At 37.3% G+C, this 19,035-nt stretch overlaps 1 protein-coding gene across 5 annotated transcripts; it reads right to left on the reverse strand.

The window, feature by feature from the left end:
• Window positions 1–767: 767 nt before the first annotated feature.
• LOC129254755 (serine/arginine-rich splicing factor 1B-like) lies at window positions 768–18,663 on the reverse strand. Of its 5 annotated transcripts, XR_010295878.1 has the most exons (6): window positions 18,565–18,663; window positions 14,586–14,851; window positions 13,586–13,737; window positions 6,293–6,465; window positions 3,080–5,485; window positions 768–1,743 (listed from the first exon to the last, which is right to left on the reverse strand). XR_010295878.1 is itself a non-coding variant. In XM_054893270.2 (5 exons), the coding sequence occupies exons 2-5, from the start codon at window positions 14,816–14,818 to the stop codon at window positions 5,207–5,209; spliced, it is 837 nt and encodes a 278-aa protein (XP_054749245.1). In that variant the 5' UTR covers window positions 14,819–14,851; window positions 18,565–18,663; the 3' UTR covers window positions 2,898–5,206. The 5 variants fall into 5 exon arrangements, 4 of the variants coding, with proteins under 4 accessions (XP_054749245.1, XP_063966536.1, XP_063966539.1 ...); XM_054893270.2 differs by lacking the exon at window positions 768–1,743 and having other exon boundaries at window positions 2,898–5,485; XM_064110466.1 differs by lacking the exons at window positions 768–1,743; window positions 18,565–18,663 and adding an exon at window positions 18,280–18,493 and having other exon boundaries at window positions 2,898–5,485.
• Window positions 18,664–19,035: the final 372 nt, after the last annotated feature.

A 19,035-nucleotide genomic window follows, 5' to 3' on the forward strand; every position in this document is an offset into this window, starting at 1 on the left:
TTGTAAAATGAAGCAAAATTCTAAATGTCAAAAATTAATTCCAAATCAACTTTTATGACTTTGTTTCAATGTTAAATTTTCATTTTTTTTCTCACCGAAACAAGTGTCAGTTAATACAAACTCAGTTCATGGAATGTTCAGTGTCAACAGGATATATCAATCTTCTATTTGTAGGTTTGAAAATAATAGGGCATAACGAAATTAAAAGAAATATTGAAACACAAGTCTCACCAATTGTGTCAAAATGTAGAGGGCCTAATGAAAAAAAATATATATACACTGTAGTTATGGTATCTTTGACATCAATGACAACTGACATGGTAAAATTGTTTAGCAACCAATAAAAATCAAGGATTACCAAAAATCTAAATGTAGGATTCATGGAACATGGAACAAGCCAGCAAGCATTTAATGTGATCAAAATATTTTCCTTCGTGTCTGAAGCAGTGGTATTGAATGGGTGATTTCATGTTCAGTGTTGACATTTTGGTGTTGGTGGTAGGTCAATTTTTACACAATTATAACACCAAACATAAAATGAAGATGGTCCCGAAAAGTCACTCACTAGTTGTTGGGATGTCAATAATGTGATCTGGATCAGTTTTACAAACTCTGAATAAGTTTTAGAGCTAGGGGAAGCAATCCAAATTTCAACACCAAGGCCAGCACTGGACTTGAAACCACCCAGTGTATGTAATTTTATCATGAGATTTAACCATCAAATCAAAACGCTCAAGTCTTGAACAGATAACTCATTATGGCAAATGTTTATCAAGAATCATTGTTTTTTATTTTATTGTAACTCAAATAGAGTGGAAAAGCAGAGGGAGGAAATAAAACGTGAGAAAGTAAAAACAAGAAACAGGAATGGGTGAAAAGAGAAAATGGTAGAAGAGATCTCAAGAAGATGAGGAATAGGAGTAAATAGAGCGAGATTCAAAAGAGAAAAGAGAAACACCTCGCTTTTGTAAAGAGGGTGGGGTGGTTAACTGAAGAAACCATGCATTGGATATGAACATGGTAAAGATAGGAACAAAATGAACCTGCAATAAGAAATAAATCATTTCATCTAGAGGTTAAACAGAGAATAAAAACACTGTAAAAAAAATACACCCCCCACAAAAAACCCCAGATAAATGCCTATGACAGAGATAATGTAGTATTCTGTAATAATGGGATAGTATTAGTAAAGCCAGATGAAAATTGGAAATGACATGAAAAAACGAACAAGAATGCTATCAACTTTTTAAATTGCGACGAAACGAAGATTGATCAGTAATTTAATCATTCTTCCCAGCTCCACTCACATTAGCCTGGGTGTACATGTAAATTTCATGAGCATGCAGTTTCTTCCAGTATGCAATGTTTAATTCCGTGGAGGAATTTCTGGCACATGATTCCTTTTTCTAAGGGACAACCACTTTTCTATTTTGCTTGTTTAAGAAATTGCATAATCATTCTCCCCCACCCCTTTTTTAATTGAGAAACTTTTATTGTGTAATCATACCCATCTGAAATGGGGGGGGGGGGGGGAGGGGAGGGGGGAATTTATGGTAATGGAACATTAAATCCATTTCCCAAGCTATCATAGCATCAAACAGAATCATTTTTGTTTAAAATGGGCTTTCGGCAACGAGTATACATGTACCCCCCCTTTTTTTTTACATGTTCCTCCTTTTTGTCCGTTTCAATTGTGTTCCTAATCTCCGTCTTCTGAATCTAGTCATTCCAATGTTCCAACACCTTAAAAAGACAAATAAAAAAGAATTCATTAGGTCCTTCAATGCCACACATCCAACACTCCTCAACAATGATAGCTTACTATACTCTGGCAATGGTGGAATCAGCTTATAGGGTTTGTGTTATCAAATTAGTTGAAAGGCTCGGGTATGCACACTATATTCATGCCAGAAACTTTTTTGTATGTAAAGTTATGAAATGGCACACAAGATAAGCAGGAATGACCAACCCATCCAGCATGGATTCCCCTTCACTGGTGCATGCAGGAATAACTGTACCTTTTGCCTCAGTCAAATCTTCTGGGACAACAGAAATCTGTTTGACCTTAGAACAGGTAGATAATGCTTTTTTTTTGCCAAATCTGATCAAAATACTGATTCAACTTGGGTGAATATTTACATGTATTTGCTCTTTGGTTGCTCAGTATTTAAAACTGGAATTTCTTGAACCAAATTTTCTCCTCCTGAACCCATTGATATGCCACTGGTTTCCCCTAAAGTGTACGAACTGGACAGGCTTGGTCAGTCCTGCTTGCTCTGTCTTGTGGTGCTACCATAACACAATCTGTCAAAAGCGCATTGATAAATGTTATTACCAGGTGCAACTAAAACTCTCCACTGAAAACTCACTTGTCACCAGAGTATACAGCTAAGCAATCATATCATCACAACCATGCTTTATTTTACACTCCCCCCCCCCCCCCGGACTAAAAAAAAAAGAAGAGGAGTGGTCAACCATCCTCTGACTAAATAAAAAATACAATGCATCATGCAGGATTATCAGTTTAACATTATAAACCCCAAAGGAACACATCTGCTTACATTACAAGACAGAATTTGACCTTCTGCAGTTGTACACATTACTTTAAACAAAAGTTGTCAAGACTGATCCACCAACTTATTTCTAATTGTCTTAATCAAGATAAGATTAGTTGATGACACTGCCAGGAAGACTAATATGGTAAAAACTTTTTCTTGTGTTATATCTGTCATAGATCGCCAAGATGTAAAAGAATGTAATCTGTACATGTATGCACACCAATAATCTGAGTGGCCCTATGGAATGACAGAGAATTTATGGAGGATACTCACAAAGTTGTCCCGGTACCTAGAAATAATTGTTATCACACAAAGAAAATAAATCCATACAATTACATCTGGAGTGGAGGGGATTCTTTATTTCAATTCTGCTTTAAAAAAATTGTGAATATCTAAAGGACAACACAACACTGCCACAAAACATCAAAACCAAAATGCAGACAAGTGTGCATACAAAAATATAAATATATACATGAAAGTGTAGAATACAGATATTAATTTGAACAAAAGTGAAATCATACCGTCAAATGATCCTTTCCTTATGAAATGATCCAAACTCTGATTTGATCCCCAAATAGGTAAATGACTCTCTTCTGAGATCAAAGGCTCCATCAAAATTTTGATTCCTTTCCCATATTCTTTATTTTTTTCTCATTAAGAATGATCCATGATCCATCAGACCAAAGACCATGCTCATCGGACTTCTACCTGTGCTTTCATTCTGATCCGATCCACACCTGACCTGATCCCTCAAAAACCTCCGGATCACAGGACCCCTTGGTGTGCGATCCGATCTGATCCTTCCTTTGATCCCTGAATACCTTTAAAAAATTTGATCCTGGAATGATTCCTTCCTTTTGATCCTGATTTCTCCAGATCCTGATCATATTTGAATCCCCAAAGCCTAATTTCCTCTGATCCTAATTTTTGCTCCTGAAAACTAGTCCGGATTGTGAATGCATTCCCTGAATCCATGACACTATTTCTGATCCATGGAGCAAGGAATGTCCAACTCCCAGATTGCGATCGTGAAAACTATTCCCGGATAATGAATTCATTGCATGGATCTGTGCCTTTTTCTCTTTTTTTTGATCCTCACAAATCCAACTCCTCATTAATTCCTGATTTTATGATCTTCCTTCCTGAATGCCTCCAGGAGGGGCCAATCTGGGAGGTCAACACAAAAAGTCACAAGAATCAATGTTAACACACATATACCAATTGATAGCAAAAGTTATTTGACTTATAACTGCTAATGGATGGCTATTTGGATTATATGCATTCAAATTATAATATTCTCATACATAGAACCAATATGACATGACTCTACTTTGCCCTAATAGATTAAAAACATTGCATTGAATTATAAGTTGTAAGAGCATGCAAATTTGGAGCAAACTTAAACTACATAAACTCATTCTTTATACATCTTATTTCTGAAACGAATGGTTGTATACTGTCTACAAAGTCATTTGTTCAATAAGATTGTCAATGATTATGATATTTAAAACAAAATATATGCTAGCATATCAAAATTATGTGAATTACAAAAGAGAGAGCAGATGAAGAGGTGTGGAGAGAGGGAGGAAACTGGGGTGAATAGTAAAAGATTGAGAAAGCAGAAGGTGGTGAAAGCAATAAGGGGGGAGGGGTATAAAGAGGAAGAGAAGAGCATTGAGAGAACATAACAAGGAAAAGGATAGATATAGAAGAGAGAATGCTTGTATAAGCTGTAATGGTAAGGGGTCAGACGGATCAGTAGTGTAATAAAGTTAATTGCTATTAACATAAGATATATCCATTTTATTCCAACGTCAATAATTAGTGGTGGATACCTATGTACACAATGTAATGAATTTTCACATTTGATCCACTATATACAGCGATTACACAATTAAAATCATATCGGATGGTGCTTCTAAAACACTCCCTATAGGGTTAAGTGTACATTTATCAACAAGACCCACTGTAAAATGTACACTGAAGTACAAAAGATTGAACTTTATCGCATATCATGCAAAGTTGGAAAAAAATGCAAGGGTAAAATAAATTAAGAATCATTTTAAGTCCCTTCAAGGGGCCTGTTTCACTTGGTATTACAGCTATTGTAACTTTGCCATTAAGGCAACTACCACGGACACATGGATCTATAGCCAATCAAAACCAAGGATTGCCATGGCAGTTGTCATAACACAAAGTAACAATAGTTGTAACTCTTCAGGAAATGGGCACCAGGTCATCCAAAGAAGAGATTAATACGCATTTCCCTAGGGAAACATTTTCAAATCACCAGCTATAATACCTATTGGCAATAAAGAATTACTGAGTATTAAATTGACTAATTGATTATAAGGGTGGGTGGTATTGATGGACATGCATGAATAATATCCTTATGAAAAGACCATTAACTATTCACATCCTTTCCAATAAAACCATGTCATAAGATAAAACCTGGGGGTAACCCAAATCATAAATTGTATCCAGAATGAAAAATACAGATTTCTAGAACTACAAAAAAGTTATTTACAGTCATTGAAACATACACAGGTTTTATGGCTTCATGAAAGCAATGCAACCTCCCAAGCAGCAATGCCTTGCAGAACACAGTAGGCAGAGGCTGACAGAAGGAACGTAGGTTGACCATGGAACTATGAGCGGGACCTGGATCGCGATCTTGAGCGAGACCTGGAGCTGGGGGATCTGGAACGAGAAAAGGACCTGGTACGGGATCGGTGGTGGCGGTTTTTTTTGCCATGGCCCCATTGTGGACTGCGGGATCGACTGCGGGAACGGTAGCTACCACCTCCACCTCCACCTCCACCTCCACCTCCACGACCACTACGGTACGGGCTCAGAGGAGAACGACTTCTTGAGCGCCCACTTCCACTGGTAGGATCAACCTTTACCCGGATGTAAGAGACATCTCCCTGCAGATTGAAGAATAACAATCAATAAAAATATTAACTCCACTTTCTCTCATAATTTATGAATAGAAACAAATTACAATGAAACCTGTGAACAAGACCAACTAAGGTATAACAAACACTGGTCTTCATTGGCAGGTAATCGAAAGCTCAGTGGTCTAGTGATCATGGAAAGAACCTGAATACTCAAATTATTGATTGATGTGCACATGTTTACCCTTATTTCAGTACACTTATTGGTAAGATATCACATGGTGCAACAATCTTTTATCTATTATAGTTCATTGTAAATTAAATTGCCCATAGGGGCAAAAATACGGGGGAAAATCTTTATCCAAGATAGTACACAGTGCAACACACTTTCATCAAAGATACTTTCCTTTTGCACACAATCAGGACAATAATGGTGCTTCTAAAGACTATACAGATCAAAGAGTTAACATTGCGCAATCAGCAAAAAGCAAGAACACAATATTGTGTTTCATGGGCAAATCTACAATTTCCTCATGAGAATTCAATAAAGTAATCAACACTTTTATATAACCCACGACATTAACTTCCATTGAACTTTAACTGCTCAGTCATCAACATACAGCATTAAAATGTCAAAAGAACTAATATAGAAAAATGAGTCTAGCTGCGGGTCTACATAGTTTATGCAATCGTCACTCTTTTCACAAATCAGATAGTAACACTATCATTCTTAAATGTAGTTATGTTGAATATCATAAACTAAAATAATCTTTGCTTCAATTCATTATATATTTGCATATGGTATTTCAAAGACATACAACTGAACACAACCCTCACCTCATGTGATCTGAACTTGGTATCGTCTAGCTGTTTGACGGCATACTTCATATCCTCCGGTCTGAGAAACTCCACAACACCTGTTCCATCTCTGTAAACATCAGCATAGCATACATCGCCTGCCTCCCGCATGTGATCCTTGAGATCTTGCCAACTACCTGTTGAAGGCAGACCTGCAACACAAAACAACAATGGTGAGAAACATAGAATCCAAGGTGTGTGTAATTGGGTTTTACAGAAACACATCAACATATAAACTGGCCAGCAAAAGAAAGCACCCACTTCCTTCAAAGGCTGCACACAAAAATTCACCCCATAGAAATAAACAATTTTGTACACAGGTATGGTGCAATATCCATTAGTAATCACATACCCAACAGGAAGTGATTATCTTTATTACAAAGAAATAAAATGACATGTACAGCATCTTGGTCACTGAATCAAAAGTCACAAAATGTAACAGAATGAGCCGTCCAGGTTTTACACAAAAGTCAATGTCAAAGGATGAAATAAACCAGACACAAACAACAATGTTCAATAATGTGTATGTCCTCCTCGTGCCTGGACGGCTCATTTTTGCGTGCAGCCTTTGAAAGAAGTGGGTACTTTCTTTTGCTGGCCAGTTTATATATAAATCAATAGTCATGTCTTTAACGTCACAATCCAAAACATATGACCCAGGACCAGGCGGCTTAAAGCTCGTGGATAGTGTTGGTAAAGGATACAAAAATTCCAGTTGAATGGATCTTTCCTATTGAATAACGATTGCTGATGATGATTCAATGCGAAATTGACAGAATTTCTTCTTGGAAATATTAAATTTTAAATAAACTCCGAGAAATAAAATCATTCTCCTCGGCTGAATTTCAAAGACAGTTCGCTGAATTTATGCGCACTTATATAGCGCCCACTTTCGTCCACGACTGATTTTTCCCCCTGTTAGTTGATCACTAGCCGTTCCACTTTTAGCAAACCGAAATATCCCTGCGAGCGTAGTCTGCTAATTCCGTGTACCCGCTCGTCGATCATTGTTCTTAGTTTTAGCATGGCCTCCGTCGAGTTTCTCCCCCAGCGAGTTCGGCGAGGAGCACAGGAAACCGTTGAATTTTTGTTAGATGGGTTAGATAATTATTTTAAAAAATGTGGACTAACTTACCCCTTATGCTGTCCCTCCAACCTGTAGTTCACATGTTACAGTAGTTTATTTTGACGTTCATGAAAACGTATTAGAGATGAGTCTGTCAAAATTTTGGCTACAAATTTCCACGTGCGACAAGATTGGTTCATGGTTCTTGAAACTGCGAGATACATTATACTGCATGCTGCATGCGATGCGATGCGATTGACATTGGTCACGCTCTCTCAGCTCGGCGCTTCGGCCTGACATTCTCTCACGCTTTATCCCATATGCATTCTGTTCATACACAGTTTTGCGTGTACGATGTGTTCATGTCTTTCACGTCATATTTCAGCGCATGCATTGGGGAAGGGAAATTAATTTGGAAGTGGGAAAAGGGAGAAAAGAAGAAAGGGAAAGGTAAAAAAAAAGAGGATAACAAGTAAAGGAAAAGAAAGAACAAATGAGGCAAGGGAAACATGAAATAAGAATGGAACGAGCTAACATGATAGCAGAGGCAGATCAATTTCGCGGCCAATATCACGAATATGGGGGGGGGGGAATTTTCACCCATTATTTTCCACGATCGACCGCTCTGAGTTGATTTTTGTTTGTTTCTTTCTTTGAAGGTGTAGACCTAACAGTCAGCTTTATTCTTATAAAACAACATAAATGCAGGGGCCGCAGAATGGTTTTCAAAGTGAGGGGGGGCTGAGTCAAATGTTTTTTTTTTGGGGGGGGGTGACCATGCAAAAAATCACAATCAAATGGTCATTTTTACTTTTTTGAACACGGTTATGGAAAAAAGCAGGGGCTGGAGCCCCCCCTCGCTTCCGCGACCCCTGAAATGTATAATCCTATACGTACTATTCAATATAGTGCGAGTGATGCGCGAGTTAAAATTTTTCGTAAATGTCATATTTTGTCCTGAAAATAAAACATCTAACTAATAACTATACTGCAAATACGAAGCACGAGCAGATTTTTTTTTCATATCCCAGGACCAAAATCCAATTGAAACCAGTTGGATTTCCAACTGGTTTCAATTGGTTTCAATTGGTTTTAACTGGTTTCAATTGGTTTTAACTGGAATTTAACAATTTCCAGTTGAAACCAATTGAAACCAGTTGGGCAACTGGAAATCCTAACTGGAACCAGTTGGGTAACTGGAAATGACTTCCAATTGGAAATGATTTCTAACTGGAACCAGTTGAGTAACTGGAAATCCCAACTGGAACCAGTTGGGCAACTGGAAATCCTAACTGGAACCAGTTGGGTAACTGGAAATGACTTCCAATTGGAAATGATTTCTAACTGGAACCAGTTGAGTAACTGGAAATTCCAACTGGAACCAGTTGGGCAACTGGAAATCCTAACTGGAACCAGTTGGGTAACTGGAAATCCTAACTTGAACCATTCAGTTGTGTAACTGGAAATCCTAACTGGTACCAATTGGGTAACTGGAGATGACTTCTAACTGGAAAGATGGGTAACTGGAAATTAATTCTAATTGGAACCAGTTGGGTAACTGGAAAATATTTCCAATTGGTTTCCAATTGGAAATTTTCCAGTTACCCAACTGGATCCAATTGAAACCAGTTAATTTGCATATTATTTGCCAGTGTGCACAGATTAATGTTTTATGAGATTAATCATCATTAACAATATATCTATTTAATTCTGTACAATTTCAAGTACCACACTTTTTAAAGATAAGTATTTAGAATACTTAGCAGTGAAAACCATGTTCATAAATGTTATAGATTATAATTAAAACAGATTAAAGGATAATTAGTACACCACTAACTGTTACCAAATTACATCAAATAAAAGTACATATATTTGAAGATCTTCCATGTAATATATACACATGAAAGTCTGTATTTTACCGATGCCCTTTACATTGGTATTAATAGACATATAACACTGCTTCTGTGTTGGCATGAGAAATAGTTAGTGCAAATGCTAATTAATTTGTAACTAATTAAGTTCGTTCCAACTGGAAGTTCCAATTGGATCCAGTTGGAAACCAATTGGTTTCAACTGGTTCCAGTTGAAACCAGTTGCCTCCAATTGGTTTCAACTGGAACCAATTGAAACCAGTTGCCTCCAATTGGATTCAATTGGTTTTAATAGGGAAATTGGAACAACTGGAACCAATTGCCAACTGGTTCCAGTTGCCCAATTGGTTTTAACTGGAACCAATTGGCAACTGGTTTTCAATTGGAACCAATTGGTTTTTAACTGGAACCAATTGGTTTTTTAACTGGAACCAATTGGCAACTGGTTTTCAATTGGAACCAGTTGTTCCAATTTCCCTATTGAAACCAGTTGGCCAACTGGTTTCAATTGGTTTTGCCCTAATTGGTTTTAACTGGATTTTGGTCCTGGGATATATTCTGGCCTGATAAACAAGGGACCTGTTCTGATTGTAGTAGCCATGAAGACGATACATAGGCCTATATAATTATGATGGCCTATGAACGCACAAAAAAGGAATACAATGGAGGAAATTAAAATGATAATAACCCCGCGCGAAGCGCGGAAACTAAAGCGTTTTATCAATTTTTTGCCATGAAAAGGGTCCCGAGAAAACGGTATTCTCAAACACATATTGGATACTTCCCTTGGAAAGATCAGATTTGATTACAAACAATTTAGCGACAGTGCATATCTTTAACTCGCAAAACAGAGGAGAAGAATTAAGTGTATATGCCGGGAGGAAGTTATTCCTCCCCGCGCAGAACAACGAAACTCTGAAATTTCAAAGGGCAGACGTTTCATCAAATGCAGATATCTCCAATACCCGATCGGCTCTAATTCAATTAATTTTCTAAGATTATTGAACTTCATTACAAGGAAAATAGTGCGCAAAAAGTTGAAACTTCTGTGATTTATTGAAATTATATAAAAAGGATACCTAATTTCTTTGACTTATCCTGAAGCGCTTCATTTTGAATTATAAAGAAACTTTGGTGTCATTCAAAATTTCAAACTGATGGCGCAAAACAGGACAGGAGATGAATGTGCAGGGAAATGACATGAAGTTTAATAGAATTTGATAAAAAATATTGTACTTTTTTATTTAATAAGATACGAATTTTATACCTTCCTCTTTTTAAATTAGGAACCTGTTTGCCCCAAAAATTATGGTTGTTTAGCAGTGGCGTACCTAGGATTTTCCACAGGGGGGGCAAAACCGTTCGCCAAAAAATTTGACAAGCAAAAAAAAATAAAAAAATAAAAAATAAAAAATAAAGGATTACGTACCAGAAAAAAATTGACAAGCAAGAAAAAAAAAATAAATAAAAAAAAAGGTCTTCGATCACTTCGATCACAAATTAAGGATTTCGTACCAACAAATACAGGATTTCGTTCCAGAAAAAAATTTACAAGCAAAAAAAAAAAAAAAAAAAAAAAAAAGGTCTTCAAGCTCGTCAGGGGGGCATTGAAGGTCTTAAAGCTCGTCAGGGGGGGCAAAATCAGTTTTTCAAGCCCGTCAGGGGGGGCAAAGATACGTTTTTGCATGGGTTGTGACTCGTCAGGGGGGGCAGAGTGCCCCCCCTGCCCCCCCCCCGTAGGTACGCTAGTGTTGTTTAGTAATGAGCTGAAAAGCGGGAGAAGTTGACTTTATGGAGGTGACGGCAGAAATTGATATAAAGATTTCACCCAACCGGAGCCGACCCGACCAGAAGTTGCGCGATCAATTAAAAAAAAAGATAACTTCATATACTTCGGCCTAACCATGCCCTAATGTATACATTTGAACTTTACCCGGCAAGAAACACATATATAGCTGAGGTGGAAAAACAGGGTTAGAGAAAGGGTGGGGGGAACAATGGAGATCTTCAATATTGTCATTTAACCGCGCGCAGCGCGGAAGCAAAATTCATATATAAATCTAGAGCAAGAGTGAAGGAGTTTCTCTTTTGAGAAAAAAAAAAGAATAAAAAGAAAAAAAAACATCAAAGCTACCTTTCTTCCCTTTCCTCCCTTCCCTTTTCCTTTTCTCCTCTCTTTTTTCTCTTTTTTTCTTTTTGGGGACGTTTTTTTTTTTGGGGGGGGCGACCGCCCCACCGCCCCCCTGGCTTGTTTGAATTATATTTCAATTAGAGATTTGAAAATAAGGACCAACTTGACTGAACCATAGATATAATCCTCAGCGGTTATTCCACATATTCAGGAAAAAAATAAAATTATGGGGAAATATATAAAATGATATCGAGGCCCTATATCGACGTTACACCCGACCCACATTACTATTTTTATTGTTCTTTTGGTAGGCCTATTTAGTTAGTGAGATAGTGGTTATTACCATGTGAAATGGCCATATTATGGAAAGATATACGATCAAACTGAATAACATTATTTACAGAACTTTATCCAATAAATTACTTATTCCATAGGATAGCCAGTTTTCTGAAACTCGGCATGCTGAGCTGTATACTAGGCCCATGGTTTCGATTGAATCAAATTATCTCGGGACACGCAGGATCTCTCCATGTACATGACCAGTGAACTGAACTCTTCATGACCTTTAGGAGGCCCGGTATACAAGATCATTGCATGCAATGTATCTGTTGACCTTATTACGTAACGTCTCCACACGCACTATTCAACACAAACACACACACTCATACCGTACACCCACGCACAAGTGAATGAAATTCCCGGCCAGTCCTACTGCATACACAGAACATACATCCAACGTGCACACTGTACTAGTCTACGAATTCAGACACAATTAACCCAAAGACTGTTTATATATCATTTTAGTGAGAATTAAATCAATGCATTTCCAAAACATAAACAGGATGCACAATCTTGGAATTTTCTTTGAATGTAAGGGTTCTTTCTGTTGGTTTCATTTTCCTTTCTTTTCTTTTGAATCATTAGAATCGTAAAATAAAACTTTTTGTCAATCTGAAACAACATGAGCTGAGGCTAATACGCGGGAAGTCGGAGAAGAACCAAAAAAAGAAGTTTTTCCAATTCTAATTCTGTGCTGTACGTTATATTCATTCTGATTTATAAATTGTTCCAGTGTTATATTAGCAATCAGAGAGCAGATACTTATTTGCAACAGCTAATATCGTGGTTGCATTTTTTTAATGGGGAAGATGGGACGGTCGAGGTTTGTTATATGCAAGCGGCCCCCAGCCAAGGGCAAGTTCAAACTTCAAGGAAGGTAGGAATGAGGTACGTACTCCTAATATCGATCAAGGCTGTTTAGATCTAAAGTCTGCTCTGCCGTTCGTTGTAATGTGATGCAATCATGCAAGGAAAGTCTGGAAACGGCAATGTATCTACGACTATGAGCTTCGTAAAACCATAGAGCTGTAATAGCTCTATGGTAAAACTGATTGACAACGCAATTGTGTAGCGAGGACTACATTATCGTTCTCGCGTAGCACACGCACGGCAGAGGCGGTGGTGCGCACTTTGAGTGTCTGCATGCAGCTACGTTTCAAAAAGCTGGGTATCCCGGCAAGGTAAAATCCACACATGTAAGAGCATAATTTATCATGAAAAACACCTTTTCATTTCATATCATCCACATCATGACTGTTTTAGGACATACACATTCATATAATATACAAATTAATTAGAATGGTGACATGCCGATTTTGAGGAATTACCAAAACTATCCACCCTCTTTAAGCCTATGAAGCTGTATCTCCCAATAGCTGATGCATGCCACGAAGCCTTCTTTGCTTGTACAGTCAAACCTGTGTACAGTGGCCGTCAAAGGGAAACAAAAGTGGCCAATAAAGACAGGTTAGTGGCCATCTTGGATTTACCATGTATTGTAGATACTATGCAATGACTAGCTACAATGTATTCACCTACTGTCAGAGCCAAAAGTTTTAGTGAAGCTGATTTTTAGTGGCCTCTGTAGAGGGTGGGATATTGATAGAGGGATGCAAAATGAGTAGCCACCTGCCGCGTTAGAAAGGTGGCCACTATAGACAGGGTCTACAACACATGAATTTCCTATGTGGGAATTTTAAGTGGCCACTATATGCAGGTGGCCACTATAGACAGACCATTGTCTGAATTATCACAAGCAGGAAAGAAATAGCCCCTAAAAAATAAAAATTATTTCTTACCCTGCTACAGATTAAATTGTTGGCACAATTATACAATATGAAACATCTTCAATTCATCAAACCTACCTTGCACCATGCAGCGATATGATGATCTCCTTGGTGGTGGTCCCCTTGGACGACTGCCCTTGAAGCCTTTGGTCCCCCTTGGAAACTCAACACGTATCCTGTATCCATCATAGTTGTAGCCATCTCGTGCGGTCACTGCTTCATCTGCATCTCTTTTGTATATAAAAATGCCAATATTATTGAGGTACACAGACTCTAATAATAAACAACTTATATGCAAATGCAGGGTGTGCCGTCACATGCAGCCCAACATATTTTAGAATAACTTACAATTTTCCTGACTTGATATTGCAATAACCATGTGAAATTTCATTGTTACATCAGATGGATACACCCTGAAAAAGATGGAATGCAAATTAAATGTTTCCTGTTCCCTATAAAAACTATATTCATTGCAACCAAGATCTATACCTTTCTCACTCTGGTAACAATTCAATTCAACCAAATACATAACTGTCAAATGACGCAAATTACAATTATTAAATACATCATGTATGGGCTTTGCAATCAATATGCTCGTTCCTATTTCATAACTAGGGCAGAGAAATTTTTGGGGGGTCATTTGCACATTTTCAAACATTTTACTATTTTGACAACTGGTTGAAGGAAAAAAAAAACCTTCCTCAAAAATAGTCATAAGTTGCTAAAATTTCACATTTCATACTTTTGTATCTACACATCCATGAAGTGGTCATCTATTAAATACTATTTTGAAAGTGATTTAGTTGGAACCTACATGTACAAAGAAAATTACATATAGGAATAAGTTGATGTCACACTCACTAGATCTAGTGTAGTGACACTGGACTTTGAAAGCCTTATTTTGGAGAAGCAAATAAAAATGTCATACTTTCAATTCAGAATTGCATATTATGCCCATTGATAATCTAACAATGAGTTAATGAAACCGACTGGTCAACCCTAACCACCCGTTTATATATACTGCTTCAAAAGAAACTAATGACTCTGCCTTATGAATACTTGTTACAGAAATACAAACCTTCTGTCATGGAACTCTACAAAGGCAAATGGCGTTCCGAATCGTTCCCTTTCTGAACCAGAGCCCGAGAATGATGGTGGTCTCTTATTCTTCAGGTCGATGTCTGCGATGGAGCCAAACTTGTAGAACATGTCTTCGATGTCTTTTTCCCGGATATCAGGTGGAAGGTTTCCCACGTATATCCTGCAGTCATTGTTACCAGCAGGTCCCCTTACAACTGATGAAGATGCCATGACTGTGATATTCTAACTTAATTCCTAATAGATCTCCAAAAGCAGAGAGTGACAAAGAGAAGAAAGGGACTAAAATTTGGTTTTCATAGAGTAAAGTAACAAACATGGCATTTTTGGTTGTAAATCACCATAGAATTTTGAGATAGTGATACTACCGAAACCCTTGGCCTTGAACTACTTTGAAATTCTGTCAAGCGATTTTTACTTCATGCCTGATTCATGGTTTTTATTTTAGTGGATTTTATTTGAACTGTGAGAAATTTTTGATTGAAAATCGACTTCATCATAATTGTTAAAGTGTGCGCAAACTACGTTAAGGTTCAAGGTTTCTACACATGAGTGATTGTACACAGGGGCAGATCCAGGATTTTCCAAAAGGGGGGGGGGGGGGGGGACATTTTTCCAAGGAAAAATTTGACAAGCCAAAAAAAAAGTCTTCACTTTCAAAAGGGGTCCACACTTGTGTTTTAAAGGCATTTTTAAGTTACAAATTTTAATTGTGCCTCTCAAAGTGATTGTACATACTGACTGGCCTTGTATAATTACAGAAAGTGCACAGGCACAGCCAATCCGCTGGCGCATCCGTACGCTCAGCTTGACGGCGATCGAAGAAGAACTTGTCCTGGCTGATCCCGATCTGTTTGTCATGAAAATTCACGATTTTCCAGCATATTTTTCAGAAAAGTGGTAAGCCGATTGTATTTGATATAAATTTATCTTGATTATTTCTTCCTTTTCCCCATAAAAAAGCAAAATTTAAGGGTAGATCTAGATCTGAGCGAGGAGGGTGCAAAAACGCACCCTTTTCCATAGATGCTGTAGATCTAGTTAAGCGGCGTTTTTCGCCGTCATCCGTCTTAACATCAGATGTTCGCTAATATAATCTCAATATTACTAAAAAGTTAGGCCAAGGGTCTAACTCTGAATTATGCTTATGCCTGCGAGAAGTTATGAAATGCATACCGTACATGATTCAAAATCTATTGACTGATTGTTTTCTGGGACAATCTCAATACTAAAATTTTTATTTTAATTTTAGTTCCAAACTTGTTACAAGATCGATCGCTATCTCATATAGTGCTGCCACCATACGGATATCCGAACGGTTTCCGCCCGCGTGGACGGATAACGGTTTTCATTTTTCAGGTTCGGGTATCCGTGGACACTGATTCACCACTTTCCTGTCACAAAAACTCATTAAATTTAGTAAGACTCACCAACAAAATTTATAAGTTTTAGTCGCCAATATAATCACCAATATCAATTAATCTTCTTCGGTAATATATTCCCGCCGAAAACCATCATTTTTATATCAGTTTTGAAACATGACCTTATATCAGTTTTGGAGCATGACCGTCCGTGAATGGAGTAAAGTTCCGTTCTGACAACGATGGCTATTTTACTATGGTGTCGCTTAAGATCGTTTTTCTTTCCCCGTCTTATGTTTTGATGATTTCAAATGCGTAACTCATCGTATATTTTCTTACCTCGACTTTCAATGCGAGTGAAGAATGCAGATAATTTGAAACCATTTAAGCGTCAAATAAATGTTGATCGTGTAAATCGGGTGTGTCATGTTGTTTCTTGTAATTTATTCATCAAATGCAAAATGAATTCTACTTTTTCTCATAGCAACTTTGGTTACCAATGAAGATGATTATTTTTGAAACTATGAAAAGTTGAAAACGTCGAATGAATGTTGATTGCGTGTGTCATGTTGTTTCTTGTAATTTATTCATCAAGTGCAAAATGAATTCTGCTTTTTCTCACACCAACTTTGGTTACAAATGAAGATGATTATTTTTGAAACTATGAAAAGTTGAAAACGTGGAATAAATGTTGATTGCGTGTGTCATGTTGTTTTTGTGATTTGATAATGGCGGACTTTGTGATGAATGATAATGAGAGTGAAACTGAAATGAATGACGATGATGAGTGATGGCTAGTGAAAATGATTTTAAATGATTATCAAGATTGGTGAAGATGATAGCGATGAATGATGAGAATTATGAAAGAATGATAATTGTCAATTGAAAATCTTTCATGAATTAATATTTAATATATAAATTACAAAACACACATTTTCCTTTATTTCAGTTTAAATGGCATATCCACTATAAATTTTGATATCCATCATCACGTAAACAACAATACTTATAAGGCGGTATCGTGCCAGAAAGGTTTATGATGTGTGCCCGCCGAGTATGTGGTCGGTTGTGAATTGACGTGTTTTGCAGTAAAACTTACTGGTGATGAATGTAAGTGATTAGTTACTGTTACTGTAATTAAATCTTGTCTTGAATCTTTGTTAGAAGTGTGATTATGTTTCAGAAGTTGAGAAATGATAAGCTTGGCTATAATTTGGGGAATGGGGAGAAACCCGACATGAAAATGAAAATATTCCAAGTACGATCCCATTTGAAGGTGTAGCGAGTGTAATGTGACCAAATATATATCGGACGATTCAGTCCAGACACGTCCAGACAGGACAGCACGTGCGTGAGCTGAATGATGTAGGCCTGTCTGGTTTTAGACTTTTAGTAATAGTAGACTCGCACTTACACTCGCCTCGGTCAAATTCATTGCATCTTATTTCATTCGATCGGAACTAAAAAATAAACACACATACTCTCGCAACCATTAAATGGGATCGTAACTAGGCCCGACTTGTATAACTCAAATAATAGTCATTTACTAATAGCTTAGGGCCTACACAGTCATACGATCTACATTTGTAGCCGTAGCCTCACGCTAACTCACATTAGTCAAATCCGATTGCAAAACAGATTCAACCCAAAATATTCAGCTTCTCGTAATTTCGTGGTTTTCAGAAATATCTTAATTAGCGCACGCTGACTCTCGCCATCATCGAATAGGTTCAAAACTCAAATATAACTGAAAATCTTAAATATAACTCAAATAAGTGCAAATGGATATTATTTTTTATATTTCAGTTTCAGTCCTTTCAGTTTGCATAGCTGTTACGTTACATCTTTTTTTAAAATTGCTTTAGCTGCATACATAAGTTGTTGAAATGTTATTTTTGCATGATTTCGGATTATCTCTGGTGGGCGTTTCATGAAGCTGTTCGTAAGAGTAAGACAAGAGCGGCTTTAAGAATGACTAGTGATCCTTTCTTATGGTATATTCATTGGCGATAGTTTTTAGTGCGTACAAAAGGATCACCAGTCGTTCATAAATTAAGTTACAGACGCTCTTAGTCTTAGACTTAAGTCTTAACATGCTTAACTTACATACAAACGGCCCCCTGTTCTCATGTCATGGTTCTGTCAACTTCTGAATCTGATACAATTACAATTTGTCTGCTATTCTATGTTCACAGTGTAATTTGATTTGTGTATAATCACAGCTGCAAGTTTGTTTTATATTTTCTTGATTATGTATGAATTTTATGTGAATGAATGACAAAGATTACTTCAAAACAAAAATCTCGCTCTCACTCAGTAAAGTCTCAGCTCCAATCTCGATCCACACACAATTAAGGCACGCGGTATACAATGCTGTGCGCGCGTGCATGCACTGCACTGCGAGTTCAGGCATTTCAAATCAGGTTGCAACATTATCGAACACACTAAATACATGTAAATTACATGTACCGTCATCACCATCCAACCACCATCCATGTCAGTAATAATAAGTACAACTTTGATTCGCAAATATGTATGCGAAATCAACGATATTATAAACAGTGCACACAAAAATCGACAAATTGTGAATTGAATTACCCTTGTCCTCGCGACTGGTGAATGGGCTCTCTGCATAAAAAAAAGGTAACGTTAAACAACGACGCCGCGATTTTGATCGATATATAGCCGATGTGATCCGAAGGACGATCCGAAGCTAAGCTCGGAAAACTTCGGGTTTGTGTTTACATGAAGTCGAAGTCTAAGTCGAGAATAGTCTATTAATACAAACATTTTTCAAATTTAGAAATGAAACAATCTGTTCCGATACACATTAAGTTATCCCTATATAATAAATTTGTTTTAATGATATTTTTTTTAATTGTATTTTCAACACTACAATTGAATCCTCATTAGCTGCACATATGTGAAAAAAATCATAAGCAGGATTGTACAAAAAAGCCCCTCCCCCTTATTCTTTATAGTTTTATCATGGACCTACTGTCTCCCCCCCCCCTCTCTCTCTTCCTGCACCTCTCTTTTTCTCTCACTTTTGCTACTTTTGAAGACTAA

Source organism: Lytechinus pictus, chromosome 2 (genome assembly GCF_037042905.1).
Source record: "Lytechinus pictus isolate F3 Inbred chromosome 2, Lp3.0, whole genome shotgun sequence".
NCBI lineage: Eukaryota > Metazoa > Echinodermata > Echinoidea > Temnopleuroida > Toxopneustidae > Lytechinus > Lytechinus pictus.

Bases quoted from the DNA above. Each gene is read 5' to 3' on its own strand.
- LOC129254755 (XM_054893270.2), bottom strand. From the start codon at position 14,818: ATGGCATCTTCATCAGTTGTAAGGGGACCTGCTGGTAACAATGACTGC. The intron at 6,466-13,585 runs GTAGGTTTGATG...TTTGTGTTGCAG, and splicing joins ATATCGCTGCATGGTGCAAG to GTCTGCCTTCAACAGGTAGT. The intron at 5,486-6,292 runs GTGAGGGTTGTG...TTCAATCTGCAG, and splicing joins CCAAGTTCAGATCACATGAG to GGAGATGTCTCTTACATCCG.